The sequence below is a fragment of the Rosa rugosa genome, chromosome 3 (assembly GCF_958449725.1).
Source record: "Rosa rugosa chromosome 3, drRosRugo1.1, whole genome shotgun sequence".
NCBI classification, from domain to species: domain Eukaryota; kingdom Viridiplantae; phylum Streptophyta; class Magnoliopsida; order Rosales; family Rosaceae; genus Rosa; species Rosa rugosa.
The window spans coordinates 13,280,602-13,293,916 of NC_084822.1; the positions used below are offsets into that span (position 1 = coordinate 13,280,602).

The 13,315-nt window shown below is 39.7% G+C and overlaps 2 protein-coding genes across 3 annotated transcripts; both read left to right on the forward strand.

Annotated features, from left to right (window-relative positions):
• Positions 1–349: 349 nt before the first annotated feature.
• LOC133737264 (uncharacterized) lies at positions 350–3,971 on the forward strand. Its single transcript, XM_062164862.1, has 5 exons — positions 350–2,631; positions 2,718–2,993; positions 3,085–3,184; positions 3,290–3,368; positions 3,478–3,971. The coding sequence occupies exons 1-5, from the start codon at positions 350–352 to the stop codon at positions 3,969–3,971; spliced, it is 3,231 nt and encodes a 1,076-aa protein (XP_062020846.1).
• A 286-nt stretch (positions 3,972–4,257) lies between these two features.
• On the forward strand, positions 4,258–6,911 carry LOC133736085 (uncharacterized). 2 transcript variants are annotated; one of them, XM_062163519.1, is made up of 6 exons: positions 4,258–4,541; positions 4,892–5,133; positions 5,506–5,598; positions 5,803–5,925; positions 6,273–6,650; positions 6,808–6,911. In XM_062163519.1, the coding sequence occupies exons 2-6, from the start codon at positions 4,993–4,995 to the stop codon at positions 6,862–6,864; spliced, it is 792 nt and encodes a 263-aa protein (XP_062019503.1). In that variant the 5' UTR covers positions 4,258–4,541; positions 4,892–4,992; the 3' UTR covers positions 6,865–6,911. The 2 variants fall into 2 exon arrangements, with proteins under 2 accessions (XP_062019503.1, XP_062019504.1); XM_062163520.1 differs by lacking the exon at positions 4,258–4,541 and adding an exon at positions 5,216–5,419 and having other exon boundaries at positions 4,999–5,133.
• Positions 6,912–13,315: the final 6,404 nt, after the last annotated feature.

Sequence of the window (13,315 nt, forward strand, 5' to 3'; positions counted from 1 at the left end):
AAGAAAGCAAACATGAAAAGTAGAATGAATATATAAAAGAATCCAGAAGAATATTAAATCAAACTTATAACTAAATCCCTCCTCATAAGAATTTTGTTATGGCTTTGTGCAGTAAATTATTACTTATATCTCTATATGTTTGTGCTTGTGCGTGTATATATATATAAATGAGTATTAAAATGGTTGGCCTTATTGATTACAATAGATAAAAACAACTTATCTACCTGGTTTGGTAAATAGTTTTTCAGATATATATATGTGTGTGTGTGTGTGTGTGTATATATATATGCGTGTTCTTATTATACATATATATATGTATTTTTTTTTTATAGCAAGTAGGAAAGTAAACATGGATAAGAGTTGGATTGATGTACAACAAACGGACTGGCATAGATATGAAGATGGAGTTGATAGATTTTTGGATTTCGCATTCGCCAATAGTATCGATAAGACAAGGATTTATTGTCCTTGTAAGCTATGTCGCAATCGCTATTTTAAGACTAGGGAGGAAGCGAGCGAGGATATAAAGGTAGATGGATTTTGGGAAAAATATAGAATATGGGATAAACATGGTGAATCTAGGCCTGCGACTGCATACCAAGGTACTAGGGTTAACTCTAATGTGGCCATCAATGATGATATGTTTGGCATGATTAATGAGGCAATTGGGGCTCCCACTGCCAATTCTGGTTTAGGTGATGATTGTCCTATAGAAAGTGAAAATGTTGAGGGACCAAATGACGAATCTGCAAAATTTCTTAAATTGCTCCAAGATGCAGAGTGTCCTTTATATCTTGGTTGCGAACAATTTACGAAATTGTCATTCATTGTTCGATTGTTACACTTGAAAGTTTTTAGTGGATGGACAAACAAGTCTTTTGATTTACTACTGGAGCTTTTAAAATCTTCTTATCCTGATGGAGTAAGCTTACCAGATTCTTTTTATAAGGCTCAAAAGCTAACTGCTGACTTGGGCTTCACATACAAAACTTGGGATGCATGTCCTAATAATTGTATGTTATTCAGAAATGAGGATGAGAAACTTAACAAATGTGCAATATGTGGGGAATCTCGATATAAAGAGTTGGGGGATGATTCTAATGACCAGCAGAGTGTGGGTAAAAAAGTTCCTGCTAAACAAGTGAGATACTTTCCTTTGAAACCACGTTTACAGAGATTGTTTATGTCTTCTAAGACTGCTTCCTATATGAAATGGCATGCAGAGGACCGCACCAAAGATGACGTGCTAAGGCATCCGGCTGACAGTCTTGTGTGGAAAACACTTGATGAAAAGTTTCCAGATTTTTCTAGTGATAGTCGCAATGTTAGACTTGGGTTAGCAGCTGATGGGTTCAACCCATTCCGAACGATGTCCATAGCTCACAGCACATGGCCTGTTGTTCTAATACCTTATAACTTGCCACCTTGGATGTGCATGAAGCAACCATTTTTCATTTTGTCAACGCTCATTGATGGCCCAAAAGGACCTAGAAATAAGATTGATGTATTTCTACAACCTTTGATTGAAGAGCTAAAAGAATTATGGCATGAAGGAGTTCTTACTTATGATGCCTCGACTAATCAGATGTTCAACTTGCGTGCGATGTTGTTATGGACAATTAACGACTTTCCGGCCTATGCAAATTTATCAGGTTGGAGCACTAAGGGTGCAAAAGCATGTCCCTGTTGCAATAAGAACACTAAATCTAGTTGGTTGAAACATGGAAGGAAGTATTGTTATATGTGTCACCGTAGATTCTTACCAAGGAATCATAAATTTCGAAAAGATAAAGTGTCTTTTGATGGCAAGCAAGAATGGGGTCGAGCACCAAATCGATGTTCTGGAACTGAGGTGAAAAGACAATTGCAGAATGTACTCACAGAGTATAAGAAGAAAGATCTTCGAAAGAGAAAAAGAGAAGAACTTGAGAAAAATACAGGTCAGCATGAACACATTTGGAAAAAAAAGAGTATTTTTTTTGAGCTACCATATTGGGAGCATAATTTAATTCGTCATAATCTTGATGTTATGCATATTGAGAAAAATTGTTTGGATAATATACTCTGGACATTGCTGGGAGTTCCGGGAAGAAGTAAGGATAATTTGAAGTCTCGCCGTGATTTAGAAGAATGGGGAATTAGGCAGCCTTTACATCCTCAACAACGGGGTTCTAATAAAGCATATTTATGTCCTGCATGTTTTGCTATGAATAAGGACAATAAGGATATCTTTCTACGGGTTTTAAAGAGAGTAAAACTTTCAGATGGTTATGCATCTAACATATCTCGACGTGTGCGCTTAAAAGAACGTACTATCTCGGGTCTTAAGAGTCATGATAACCATATATTGATGCAACAATTACTTCCAATAGTTGCACGAAGAGCACTCCCCAAGAATGTTGTTGAAGCATTGATTGAGTTGGCTAATTTTTTTAGGCAACTATGCTCAAAAGTAAACAAACCATCTGACTTGAAAGATATTCAAGAAAGAATTGCCCTTACACTTTGTCATCTTGAGAAGATCTTTCCAATGTCATTCTTTGATATTATGGAACACTTGCCTATCCACTTAGCTGAAGAAGCGTTGATTGCGGGGCCTGTACAATTTAGGTGGATGTATCCCATCGAGAGGTATGTAAATAAACCTTTTCAATATGTGTAAGCTTATATAATATTAATTATAGCTTGCTGGTATATGATACAAATTACTTTTTTAGGTTTTTATTTACATTAAAAGAATATGTCCGTAATCGTGCACATCCCGAGGCCTCAATTGCTAAAGGATACTTGATGGAAGAATGCATGACATTTTGCTCGAGATACTTGGATGAAGTGGAAACAAAGTCTAGTAGACCTGATCGAAATTATGATGGTGGTACTGATTTCGGTCGTCGTTTGGGTAAAGGAGTTAAAATACACCTTGATGATGTTTCTAGGGCACAAGCACATAAGTATGTGTTAATGAATACAGATGCAGTGACACCATTTCGAAAGTAAGTCTTGATTTTACAAAGTAAGTCTTGATTTACAAATAAATCTTTAATTAGTATATTTGAATAAATTCTGACTTCTCATTCTATTTAGCCAACATCTTAAATTACTTGCTGATCAGTGGCCTAACAGAAATAATCATTATATCCAAAAACTTCACAGTGAAACATTTCACAAATTGTTTAAAAATTATGTAAGTATAGCTAGTTATTTTATTACTTTACTATATCTATCATACCAGTTAAACTAAATTATGATTGTACATATACTTAGATTACTATATCAATATTCTGTATAGGTCATGATAGAACGGCGAATTCGTAATAGGGAATTTTCTGACGAAATAAATGCTTTGGCTAGAGGCCCTCATGAAGATGGTTTGAGGTTTAAGGGATATTTTATCAATGGCTTTCGGTTTCGTACCAAAAGTAGAGACAAAAAAAAAATCCACTCAAAATTCTGGTATTATGATGGATGCCACTACAGGAGACAACAATCGTCAACCGATTGAGGAAAGGTTCTATGGGGTATTAACTGATGTGATTCAAATCCGCTATACCAATCAGTTAAAGTTTGTCTTATTTAAGGGTGATTGGATTAATAATCGAATGGGCCTAAAAAAAGATGAGTTTAAATTCACACTGGTGAATTTTAATCATTTATTATACAAAGACAATGTAATAGAAGATGAGCCTTTTATTTTGGCAGACCAGGCAAGGCAGGTTTGTTATGTGCAAGACCCGTCGGATCCCAATTGGCATGTTGTTCTTCACATGACGGTTAGAGATTTGTTTGATATGTACTCAAAGGATTCTTCTCGTCGTCCAACAGTAGTGCCTCAAGTTGAGTTGTATGCCCATCAACAATTGGATGAAACTATATATCAGAATGATGAGGAGGTTAATTGGGTGAGGGAAGGAGTGGATGGAACAGAAGTGGATACAAATGACAACGACGTTGAAGTTGAAATGGAAGAATGAAATTTACCAATAATGTTTATTATGAACCATTATTTCAGTCTTAGTTTCTTTTTTTTTTATTTTTTTTTTTTTTATAATATGGTAACAATATAGTTTTTATTTGGAGAAAGTTATTAAAGTAATTGGAAGTCAACTATTTATGACAAGTCAATTTTGAACTATAATTTTTTTCTCGTATTTATTTGTTTATTTATTTTTACATCAATTCGTTCATTTGCTCATGGATTAATTTGATAAATTACAATGTACTTCAATTTTTGTGGTATATAATGTTTCATTACAGATTTATGGCGCCTAAGAGAACTATAGCGCCTAAGAGAACAAAAGGTATGTCTATGGAGGAGTTGATTCCACCTTCTCCTGTGAGACCAAGAAAGGGTCAGTTGCAAGCACGATCAGCTAAACGTGTGTCTGCTTCTGGTCAATATAAACGGCATCGACCCAATACATCTCGAAATCAACAAGAAGCTCAATTGGTGACACCTACAACTGCTCAATCAGAGACACATCAGCATCATGTGGCTGAAGCTAGTCCAGAGGAGCCTGTTACAACCCAATTACACGAGTCAGGTTGCTTCAACTTTTTTTATTTTATGTGTTTTTCTTTTTCTTTACATTAGAACTAGCTATTAAATATTTTGCTGATTACCTGCAGTTTGGTGTTTGGACTATATTTTTCTATTTGCTTCATTGAATTCTGATTTCCTCACCTTGGATTTCACTTATAATGCTTATACCCTACTAATCTATGATTCCATTCTAATAAGTATAGAATCTTGTACTTGTACTGATCTCTATGGCATTGACTAAATATTCAATATTCACATGTGAACTTACTGGTTATGCTGATTTTGGTTTATATATCTGTCATGATTGAACTTCCTAAATTAATGTGTTTGTTTCCTATAATTATGGATCAGGTCAAATTAATGAAAGAGCTAAGAAAGGTAGGGGTGCTGCTTGTGGTATGCCTGAATGGGGAACTGGAAAAATAGCACATATTGAATTTGATGCTAATTAGATGCCTATCAGTGAAAATGGGAAGGGGTTTAGTTCACAACTTGGAATCTTGGCCCGAGATGGACAGAAGGTTCCTCTAACCTTAACTTCGTGGACTGCCATGCCAGATGATGTTTTGGATGACATTTGGAAAGATGTCAAGGTACAAAGAAACTCCTAATAATTGTTTTGAAATAATTTTTATATTTTATTTTGATTCATGATTAATACATAATTTTTATTAGGATAACACGGATGTTCCAGATGAATATAAACATCATTGCTTAAAGGTTGTTGGTAATAGATGAAGGGATTGGAAGTGTCGAGTCAAGACACAATGGTATGATAAATATGAAACTGATGAGCAGCGATTAGCATTCACTCCTAATCAGGTTGTTGCAGACCAATGGAAAATATTAGTAAAGTATTGGGGTCTTCCGCATGTACAAGTAAAGTGATCAACTGAAATTATTTAGTATTATTGAAGATCATGAAATACAAGAGTTAAGTTTATGGTGTATCATTGCTTTTGTAGGAAATGTGTGAGACGAATAAATCTAGCCGTGCACAAGGAGGAGGTGTCCCTCATAGGACTGGTCGAAAATCGTTTGCTAGACTACGAAAAGAGGTATGTATAGCATTTCAATAATGGCACATATGATCAACATACGCTATCATTCGCAATATTTGAATTTGTTTAATTTCTCTTCCATATAGTAATGTGCAAGTAAGAAACGTTATTGCTTCTTTTTACTTATTTGTGTCACTTGTGAATCTAGATGTTAGCTTTCTCTGTTACACATTTGATGAATAAATTTCTTTTGTTGCTAAGATGATGGAGAATGGAGAGAAAATAGATCGTGTGAGCATGTTTGTCAAAACAAGAGCTATGAAAACAAGGAATGATGATGGTCAACCAATTGAAGTACATGATGAGGAGGCTACTGCCGTCATTGTGAGTAAAATATATTTAATTTTCATAATTATATCATGCATAGTATTAGAGGTCTATGAACTGTGTTTTGGTTGTATATATGTCGTTTGACGGTTAATTGGTTCAATCTACAACCACCTTCTTCCATTCTTTATCAAATTTTTTTTTTTTTTGTTTTTGTAATTCTTTGTTTTTAAGTTACGTGCTGTATGATGGGTTGAATTATATATAGTTGTATATTACTGATATTTTTTGTGTCGAGAATTTTGGCTTGGTTGTTTTGTTGGTCAGTTTGTTGTGTTGTTTTTAATTAAGCTTTGATCTCAGTGATTATAGTATTTAATCAAATTATATAATATATTTTATAGAGTCAATTCAATGAATATTTGAGGGACATGCCAGAAGATGAACAAGATGATACTTTTCGTGAAGAGGTATTTACTGCAGTGATGGGAGAAGATACACATGGGCGTGTTCGCATGTATGGAACAGGTGTAACTCCATCTCAAGTGTTTGGTAACTCAAAAACTTCTGAGACTACTGAAAAGAAGACAATTGAGGAAATGGAAAAGACAATTGAGGAAATGGAAAAGAAATACCAAACAAAGCTAGATGATCTCAAAGAAAGCCATGAATCTCAATTGGGAGACATGAAATTAAAGTACGAAGATGTGTCGAATCATCTCAATCTTTTGATGGCACATGTTGGTATCCAAGTAAACCAAAGTGGAAGTACAAGTGAACAGGTATAACATCTTTGTTGTGTTTTTATTATTACAAGTATTTGTTTATCTTCTTGGGGATACCTAGTGTATAGTTTTTGTTATTTTTTGTCTTTTACTTAAGTTTAAAGTATTTCATCTCTGTTGACTTTCATAAATACATGATTCCTCATGTCCACAGCAATTAAGGCGTACTATAGATGGCCATCATCAATTGGATTTGGAAGGTCAGCAGTAATTAGCCTCGTCTACAAACACAAATTCATTATGAACCGTAAGGTTGGAAATAAACGAATACATCGCTACAACAAAAATAATCTGATTATTTCATTGAGTTTATTGATGAGTTCTCTTCTTTTTATTTTCAGGTTGGAGAAATATCTAGGTTATTATGGTGAAAGTACAAGATGCTACTCTAAACTCGATCATTTTATTTGGTATTTCAACTACATATGTACTAGCTATTGTATTCGCACAGTATTTGACTTTGTATGACTAGATATTTGTTATACAATTATTATATATATTTACTCTTTCACACTAATTGAACTGCAGTGAAATTGAAGTTTATTTTGGTTATAAAAAATCAATTAAAATTCATAAACAAATCTATTATAAATCATTTATAAAATATTTGACACAAACTTCTTGCGACGGTAAAAATATAGTCAAGAGCGTCGCAAAAAATATCACCCAACCTAAATGCGACATAATGTACTCGTCACAAAAAATTGTCGCAAAATATTTAGACTTTTAACGACGGTACGTAAGCGTCGCAAAATATCTTTTGCAACGAGTAATCGCGTGGCAAAAAAGTGTCGCAAATGATTAATAAATTCGACACACTTTTTAACGACGCAAAGCCAAGCGTCGCAACTCCGTCGCAAATAGTCTTTGGCGACGGTATCTACGTGTCGCAAAAAGAACCTAAGTAATTGCGACGCGTTTTTTAACGACGTTTTCTTTCCCGTCGCATGTCCGTCGCAAATATCTTTTTACGACGCTTTTTTTACTTTTTACGACATTTTTCTAACGTCGCAAATAAACCTTGTTTTTGTAGTGTAAGGCATACTTAGCAGGGAGCACATAAACCATATTGCAAGAGGTATCCACCATTTCTGTTTCGTCCATGTCATCATCAAGATTGAGCTTGGGTTCGTCTGCTGGGATATCGGCGTTGAACCGTTTAACCATGAAAGCAACAAATGATTCCTCTGCGGGGATCACCGCCTTGGTTTGTTCGTGCTCCTGTACCATGGGAACCTGGTTCAGTGATTCTAAAATTTGTTTTGCCGCTGGCACTTCCTCTGGGAGAGCGACCACCAAGCTTTGAACTTTCTGCACAATTGCGGACCGATTGTCTTTGCCCCCCAGCCTGTCAAAGATGGAAGGCTCGCTATTTCTTCCTTCGCGAGATACTCTCCGCCAAACATTGACTTTACGAGCTGGCGGCGGTTCTTGCCTCGCGGGAACTAGGGACTTCTCCTGACTTTCCTTCTGGCGAGCGCTGGTTTTTGAAGCCCGTTGCGACATCTTAGGAAGCCGTTGGAGAACCCGCGGGGCGATGAACCTTTTGGAGGTTAGTGCCTCCACCTGTCTCTGGTATTCTTCTGGAGATCTCACCAACTGCGATGGTTTAATCAAACCCTGATCCAGCGCTTCCAAGGTTCGCTTTGCTTCTCCAAACCTCCGCTGGAGTTTTCTCTTCCTTGAAGAGCTCATTTCCACTGCCTTGCCCTTCTTCTGGGTATACCATCTCCCTTCCTTGATAGTGGACGTCGACACCGGAGGAATATACGGTCCGGTCATAACGTCTGACCGCTCGTTTGCTCTTTCTTCTTCCCTCGCAACCTTCAATTTCTTGAACAAATTAGAGTCCCTTGGATAAGAAGTTCCTGACCTAGCGTGCATTCTCGGACTACCTGGTTGGAAGCTTCTAGAATGTGCTGGTAACTTTATTGGTGGTAAAGTACCAAAGCGAACGGTCTGTTCTTCCTCTTTGTGCAACGCCTGGATATCACATTCCTCCTTGCACCTTGAACATAGCACGACAGGTGGAGCCGGCTTTGATCTCCGCATCACGGACTGCTCCATCACCTTTTCTAAGCCCCCAGTGGTACGATTTGGGCTGAGCCTCTGTCGATCCTTTGTGTCCCAAACTACGTCAACCATGTTGACTCCAGTGTCTGGGAAAGGATCCAAATCTACCAGCGCCGCAGCTGTTGCTGGCGCTTCAACCTGTAAGCTACCATTATTCAACCATATCTGAATCTGATCCTTCAACCTGACACAGTCGGCTGTGTTGTGATTCCACAAATTGTGGAGCTTACAGTATTTTTTTCCCCTTAATTGCTCCGGTTTGGGAAATGGTCCGAAGTCGGTTTTCACCATCTTCGCGGCGATCATTTCATCCAAGATTTCATGTGCTTTGTTAGCGTCGTAAGTATAACTTGCGAACTCTGGTTTGGTGAAAACCACCGACTTGAGCTTCAACGGCTCTTTGCACAACTTCAGTTGCTTTAACGTTGAAGCCTTTTTCCCGGTGAGTTCCAGCGCAGCTATCTCGTCTTCTTCAGACTCGTCATCCTCTGCCAGGCCGGATTCCTCGCTCCTATAGTAAGGATCATAGGAACTTGATTGATGGCTGAGCGCAGCCACAGTTCTATGCTTCCCAGGCATGTATGTTCCTTTGGATGAGTTTCTCATGGCGTCCATTTCCCTGAGGAGATGCTCAAAGCTCCCTACTTCTGTGATCAGTTCCCCCATAGAGTTGAACATGCTTCCATGCTGTTTTTTGCATTGGCGGGGCTCTAAGCCTTTGATTGCCAACTTTACCAGTTCTTTCTCCGGTAGAATCACGTTCAACTTTCCTTTCTGGATCTGAAAGCGCTGAAGGTACATGACAGCGGATTCAGTTGGCTGCTGAGCCATCTGAGTGAGTGAAGCCAGATCTACTTCCGGCTCGATAGTCCCGAAGGTTTCCTTGAACAGCTTCTCCATCGCGGGACAACTTGCAACTGATCCCGGTTGCAGCTTAGTGAACCAGGTGAAGGCAGACCCCGATAAAGAAGTAGCGAAGATGTTACACTTCAAATTGTCATCGTTCTGGTATTGGCCACACTGTACTCGAAACCTAACCAAATGGGCCGCGGCATTTTCGACTTCCTCTCCCGAGAAAGTAGAGAACGTAATGTTCTTATATCCCCTAGGATAAGGTGTCTGTGTAATATGCGGTGGGAAGGGCCCCTGGTAGGCCTCCTCCAGGTTAGGCCTCTGGTTCGCGGCCCTGATCATTGCTTCTACCTCCTCTCTCCTTATATATCTAGGATCAGGAGGAGGTGGGTGAACCACTGTATCATTAACTGGCCAGATCAGCGGTGGCGCCTGTGAAGCCTGATTAACCAAAGATATGCCGCCTCCATGGGTCACTTTGTGTAGGGTTGACGTCTGTGACGTAAAACCCACTGTTGGCTGACCCTTTGTGGTTGTGGTGACCTTCGCTGGACTTTTAACTCTGTCGGTACCATAATGGTTTGCTGGAGGTGGATCGTGGTGCACGTATTCAACTCCGTCACTGTCATATTGTGGAAACAGGCTATAATCAACAAAGGCCCCTTCATTGATTTTCAAAGTCCTGGTTCCTTGGGTGACTGATGACGCGGCGTTGTTCTTCCCACCCGTTGCCAGAGTAGTCTCTTTACCTCTGACTGATGCGGCAGTAGCGGATGTGGTTGTACTGCCGCCATTTGCTTTTTCTCGAGCATTTGGTGGTATGTACTTGCCAGATATGGGGGACTGACCTAGAGAGCCCAGAATGGCGCTAGGATCTCCCAGTGTTTTATGTAGAACCTCTCTGGCCTGATCGAGGTCAGCCTTCTGCATGGCCACCTAGGTCGCGATGTTGGATCCTTCTTTGCGAATCGCCGCGACTTCTGAAGCGATGTGTTTGCTTGCGACCAACAGCTCTTCGTGGTTCTTCTGTATTTTTTGGTTCATGCCATCCAATTGCCCTTGTGTTTGTTGTGCCCCTAGCTCAAGCCTCTTGACCGAGATCGTGAACTCATCAAGCCGTCGACGGTCCTCCGCAAGGGCTTTTTCCATCTTCTCATGGTATGCAGCAGAATTCTGTTGAAGGATGTCAAGCCGCTCTTCTATGGTCGCATTTTCTGGAACGAGAATAGGCACAAAGTCAATAGTTGTAACTGCGCTCGCGGCTACCTGGGTGATGATAGACGTATCGTCAGCCTGATTAGGCTGGGCGGTGGGAACTTTCTCGCCTTCAGTAGTAGGATGTTGATTTCCTCCTCGTTCGGTTGACATCTCTGTTGATGGAGGGTGGGGAGAAAATCTTTGGATTACTTGTTCTTCAGAAAGACCACGACAGTCTGCACGCGAGTGCGGTCTGTAATTGGAGGTCTTATGTTTCGGGCAGTTAACGTAAACCTTTTGATAAGGGTTTGCGCTTGACTTCCCAATGGCTTCTGGAAGTCTGAATTGAAAGTAGCTGAATTCAATAAGACACTGTGAATCAAGGTTTAGACGTGCGGCCCAAGTATAGTCGCCTAGACAAATTTTCTTTCAAATCCTTTGGGCAACCTTACTGAAATGGCCAGATGGGGGAGGGCGAACAAAAGAGGCAGAATCCATTTTGGCATGAACTACTCCCACATAGTGGTTTAGGCCCATTTGTACGCACTTCTGGATTCAATAACCTGTTATGAACGTTGTCCCCTTTCTAGAAACCATTTCACATAGGCTATTCTTACTAAGATGAGAAAGATCATAAGTGTGAAGACAGTTCAACAAGTGTTAATAAAAACCGCCCTTAACCTTAAGGGACCTGAACTAGGCACCAATAAGGAGTTTAGGTCAATATTAACAAAAGAGACTTCACCTATTCCGTTATGATTCACAACCCCTTACTAACCTCAACTTCTTAATAGTGGTGTGATTTACAGCTCACAGTTTGTCCCACTGGGCGTGCCAAAATGTTTGGCTCCAATTTTGCTGCAGCTGGTCAACAGTCTCTTTTCTTGCGCGGGCGTGCCAGCACCGTTCGGGTGCGGTCGTCGGGGGTGTCCCTTGACCTGACTTCTATCAAGCGATTGTAGACGAGGAGAGCACCAACCTCGTCGTGGGATTCTTTGTGCCTCGTGGTGAGGACTTTGCTGAAGTTTCTTCTTGTTCACAAGTCGATACTCAATATTGCAGATTGAGCAGAGCGAAATCACCGGGAAGTATTGAGATCTTGCTAAAGCGTGACTTTAGCTTGGCTGGGTTGCTAGGGCGTTACCCTTGCTTGGCTGGTTCTGTAACCGTTGTGGTCGCGGCACTACCGTCGGCTCCCGAGGAGACTAGGACCGAAGCACGTTGACAGAGGGTTTGGTGGCACTGAAAGTCGGCTTCTGAGAAGACTAGGACTAGGAGTGTGATCACCGGTAAGAGAAAGAGAAGGAGAGGAGTTGCTCTTAGAGAGGTTTGCTCTAGAGAGAACTTAGATCATCTTAGAGATGTTGTTGTTGAATGTGAATGTGTGTCTTGGTGTTGGTGTTTGGTCGTGGTACTACAATCGGCTCTCGAGGAGACTAGGACCGAAGTACGTTGACAGAGGGTTTGGTGGCACTGAAAGTCGGCTTCTGAGAAGACTAGGACTAGGAGTGTGATCACCGGTAAGAGAAAGAGAAGGAGAGGAGTTGCTCTTAGAGAGGTTTGCTCTAGAGAGAACTTAGATCATCTTAGAGATGTTGTTGTTGTGAATGTGTGTTTTAGAATAAGAGGAGAAGGTGTTTATATAGGGAAGAAAAAGAAGAGTGAAATGATGAGTGGAAGAAAAATAATGAAAGTGGAGTATGAAAGTGATTTGTAAAATATGGAAAAGATAGAGAAATGATGAAATGAAAGCAAAGCATGAAGGTGTAGAAACATGGAAGTGATGATGATCTATTAAAGAGATTGTAGTAGAAAAATATATCCAAGGAAAAAAAGAAAAGCATCTAGCTTTCTTCATGTGGGTAGGAAACATGAACATGTGAATATTGAGCTGGTTTTAGGTCAGTTTCTGCCCCTTTATTCCTTCAATTATTTCTCCAACAAGACTTCAGAATGAGCCTTCGACTTCTTCATAAAAAATGTTCCACTATGAGTGTAGATCATCCTGAAAAATTTTCAGAGCTTTATTCCATGCGGTTGGGCTGGAAATGCTGCTGGACCTCTTACAGGTCCAGTTTTCCAGTTTTGCTTCTGTAGAAAATTGGACTGATTGTTTGAAGGCCTTCCACTCAAAAATATCTCTGGCACTCTTCATAAGAAATGATCCTTGGGATGTCTAGATTTAATCTGGACAGTTTTAGCTCATTTCGATTTCATTTGGTTAGTCTGCCGCCCCTCTTTCCTTGTTTAGCTCGGTTTCTCCTAGCCGAAGTAGGAAAATGTGCTAAAGTTGACTTTTCATGTTTCCATGCTTCCATAGTAGGCTTTATTTAGCCTCTAAATATATATTTCGAACTTGTCGACAATATATAGCTTGAGCCACTGACATTGGCTCAATTTCTCCAAGACGTGCCTTGTCAGGCCAAAATACTCATTTTGGGTCCAAACACCTGTTGAGAGTCATCCTTATGGATGTAGTTAAACGCCTCAATAAGGGAAGGAGACTCTTGCCGACGTAGCAGCTCTCCCTTGGCACTGTC

Coding starts and splice junctions, on each gene's coding strand:
- LOC133737264 (XM_062164862.1), top strand. CDS start 350: ATGGATAAGAGTTGGATTGATGTACAACAAACGGACTGGCATAGATAT. Junction 2,994..3,084: donor GCAGTGACACCATTTCGAAA/GTAAGTCTTGAT, acceptor CATTCTATTTAG/CCAACATCTTAAATTACTTG. Junction 3,185..3,289: donor ACAAATTGTTTAAAAATTAT/GTAAGTATAGCT, acceptor TATTCTGTATAG/GTCATGATAGAACGGCGAAT.
- LOC133736085 (XM_062163519.1), top strand. CDS start 4,993: ATGCCTATCAGTGAAAATGGGAAGGGGTTTAGTTCACAACTTGGAATC. Junction 5,926..6,272: donor AGGAGGCTACTGCCGTCATT/GTGAGTAAAATA, acceptor TATATTTTATAG/AGTCAATTCAATGAATATTT. Junction 6,651..6,807: donor GTGGAAGTACAAGTGAACAG/GTATAACATCTT, acceptor TCATGTCCACAG/CAATTAAGGCGTACTATAGA.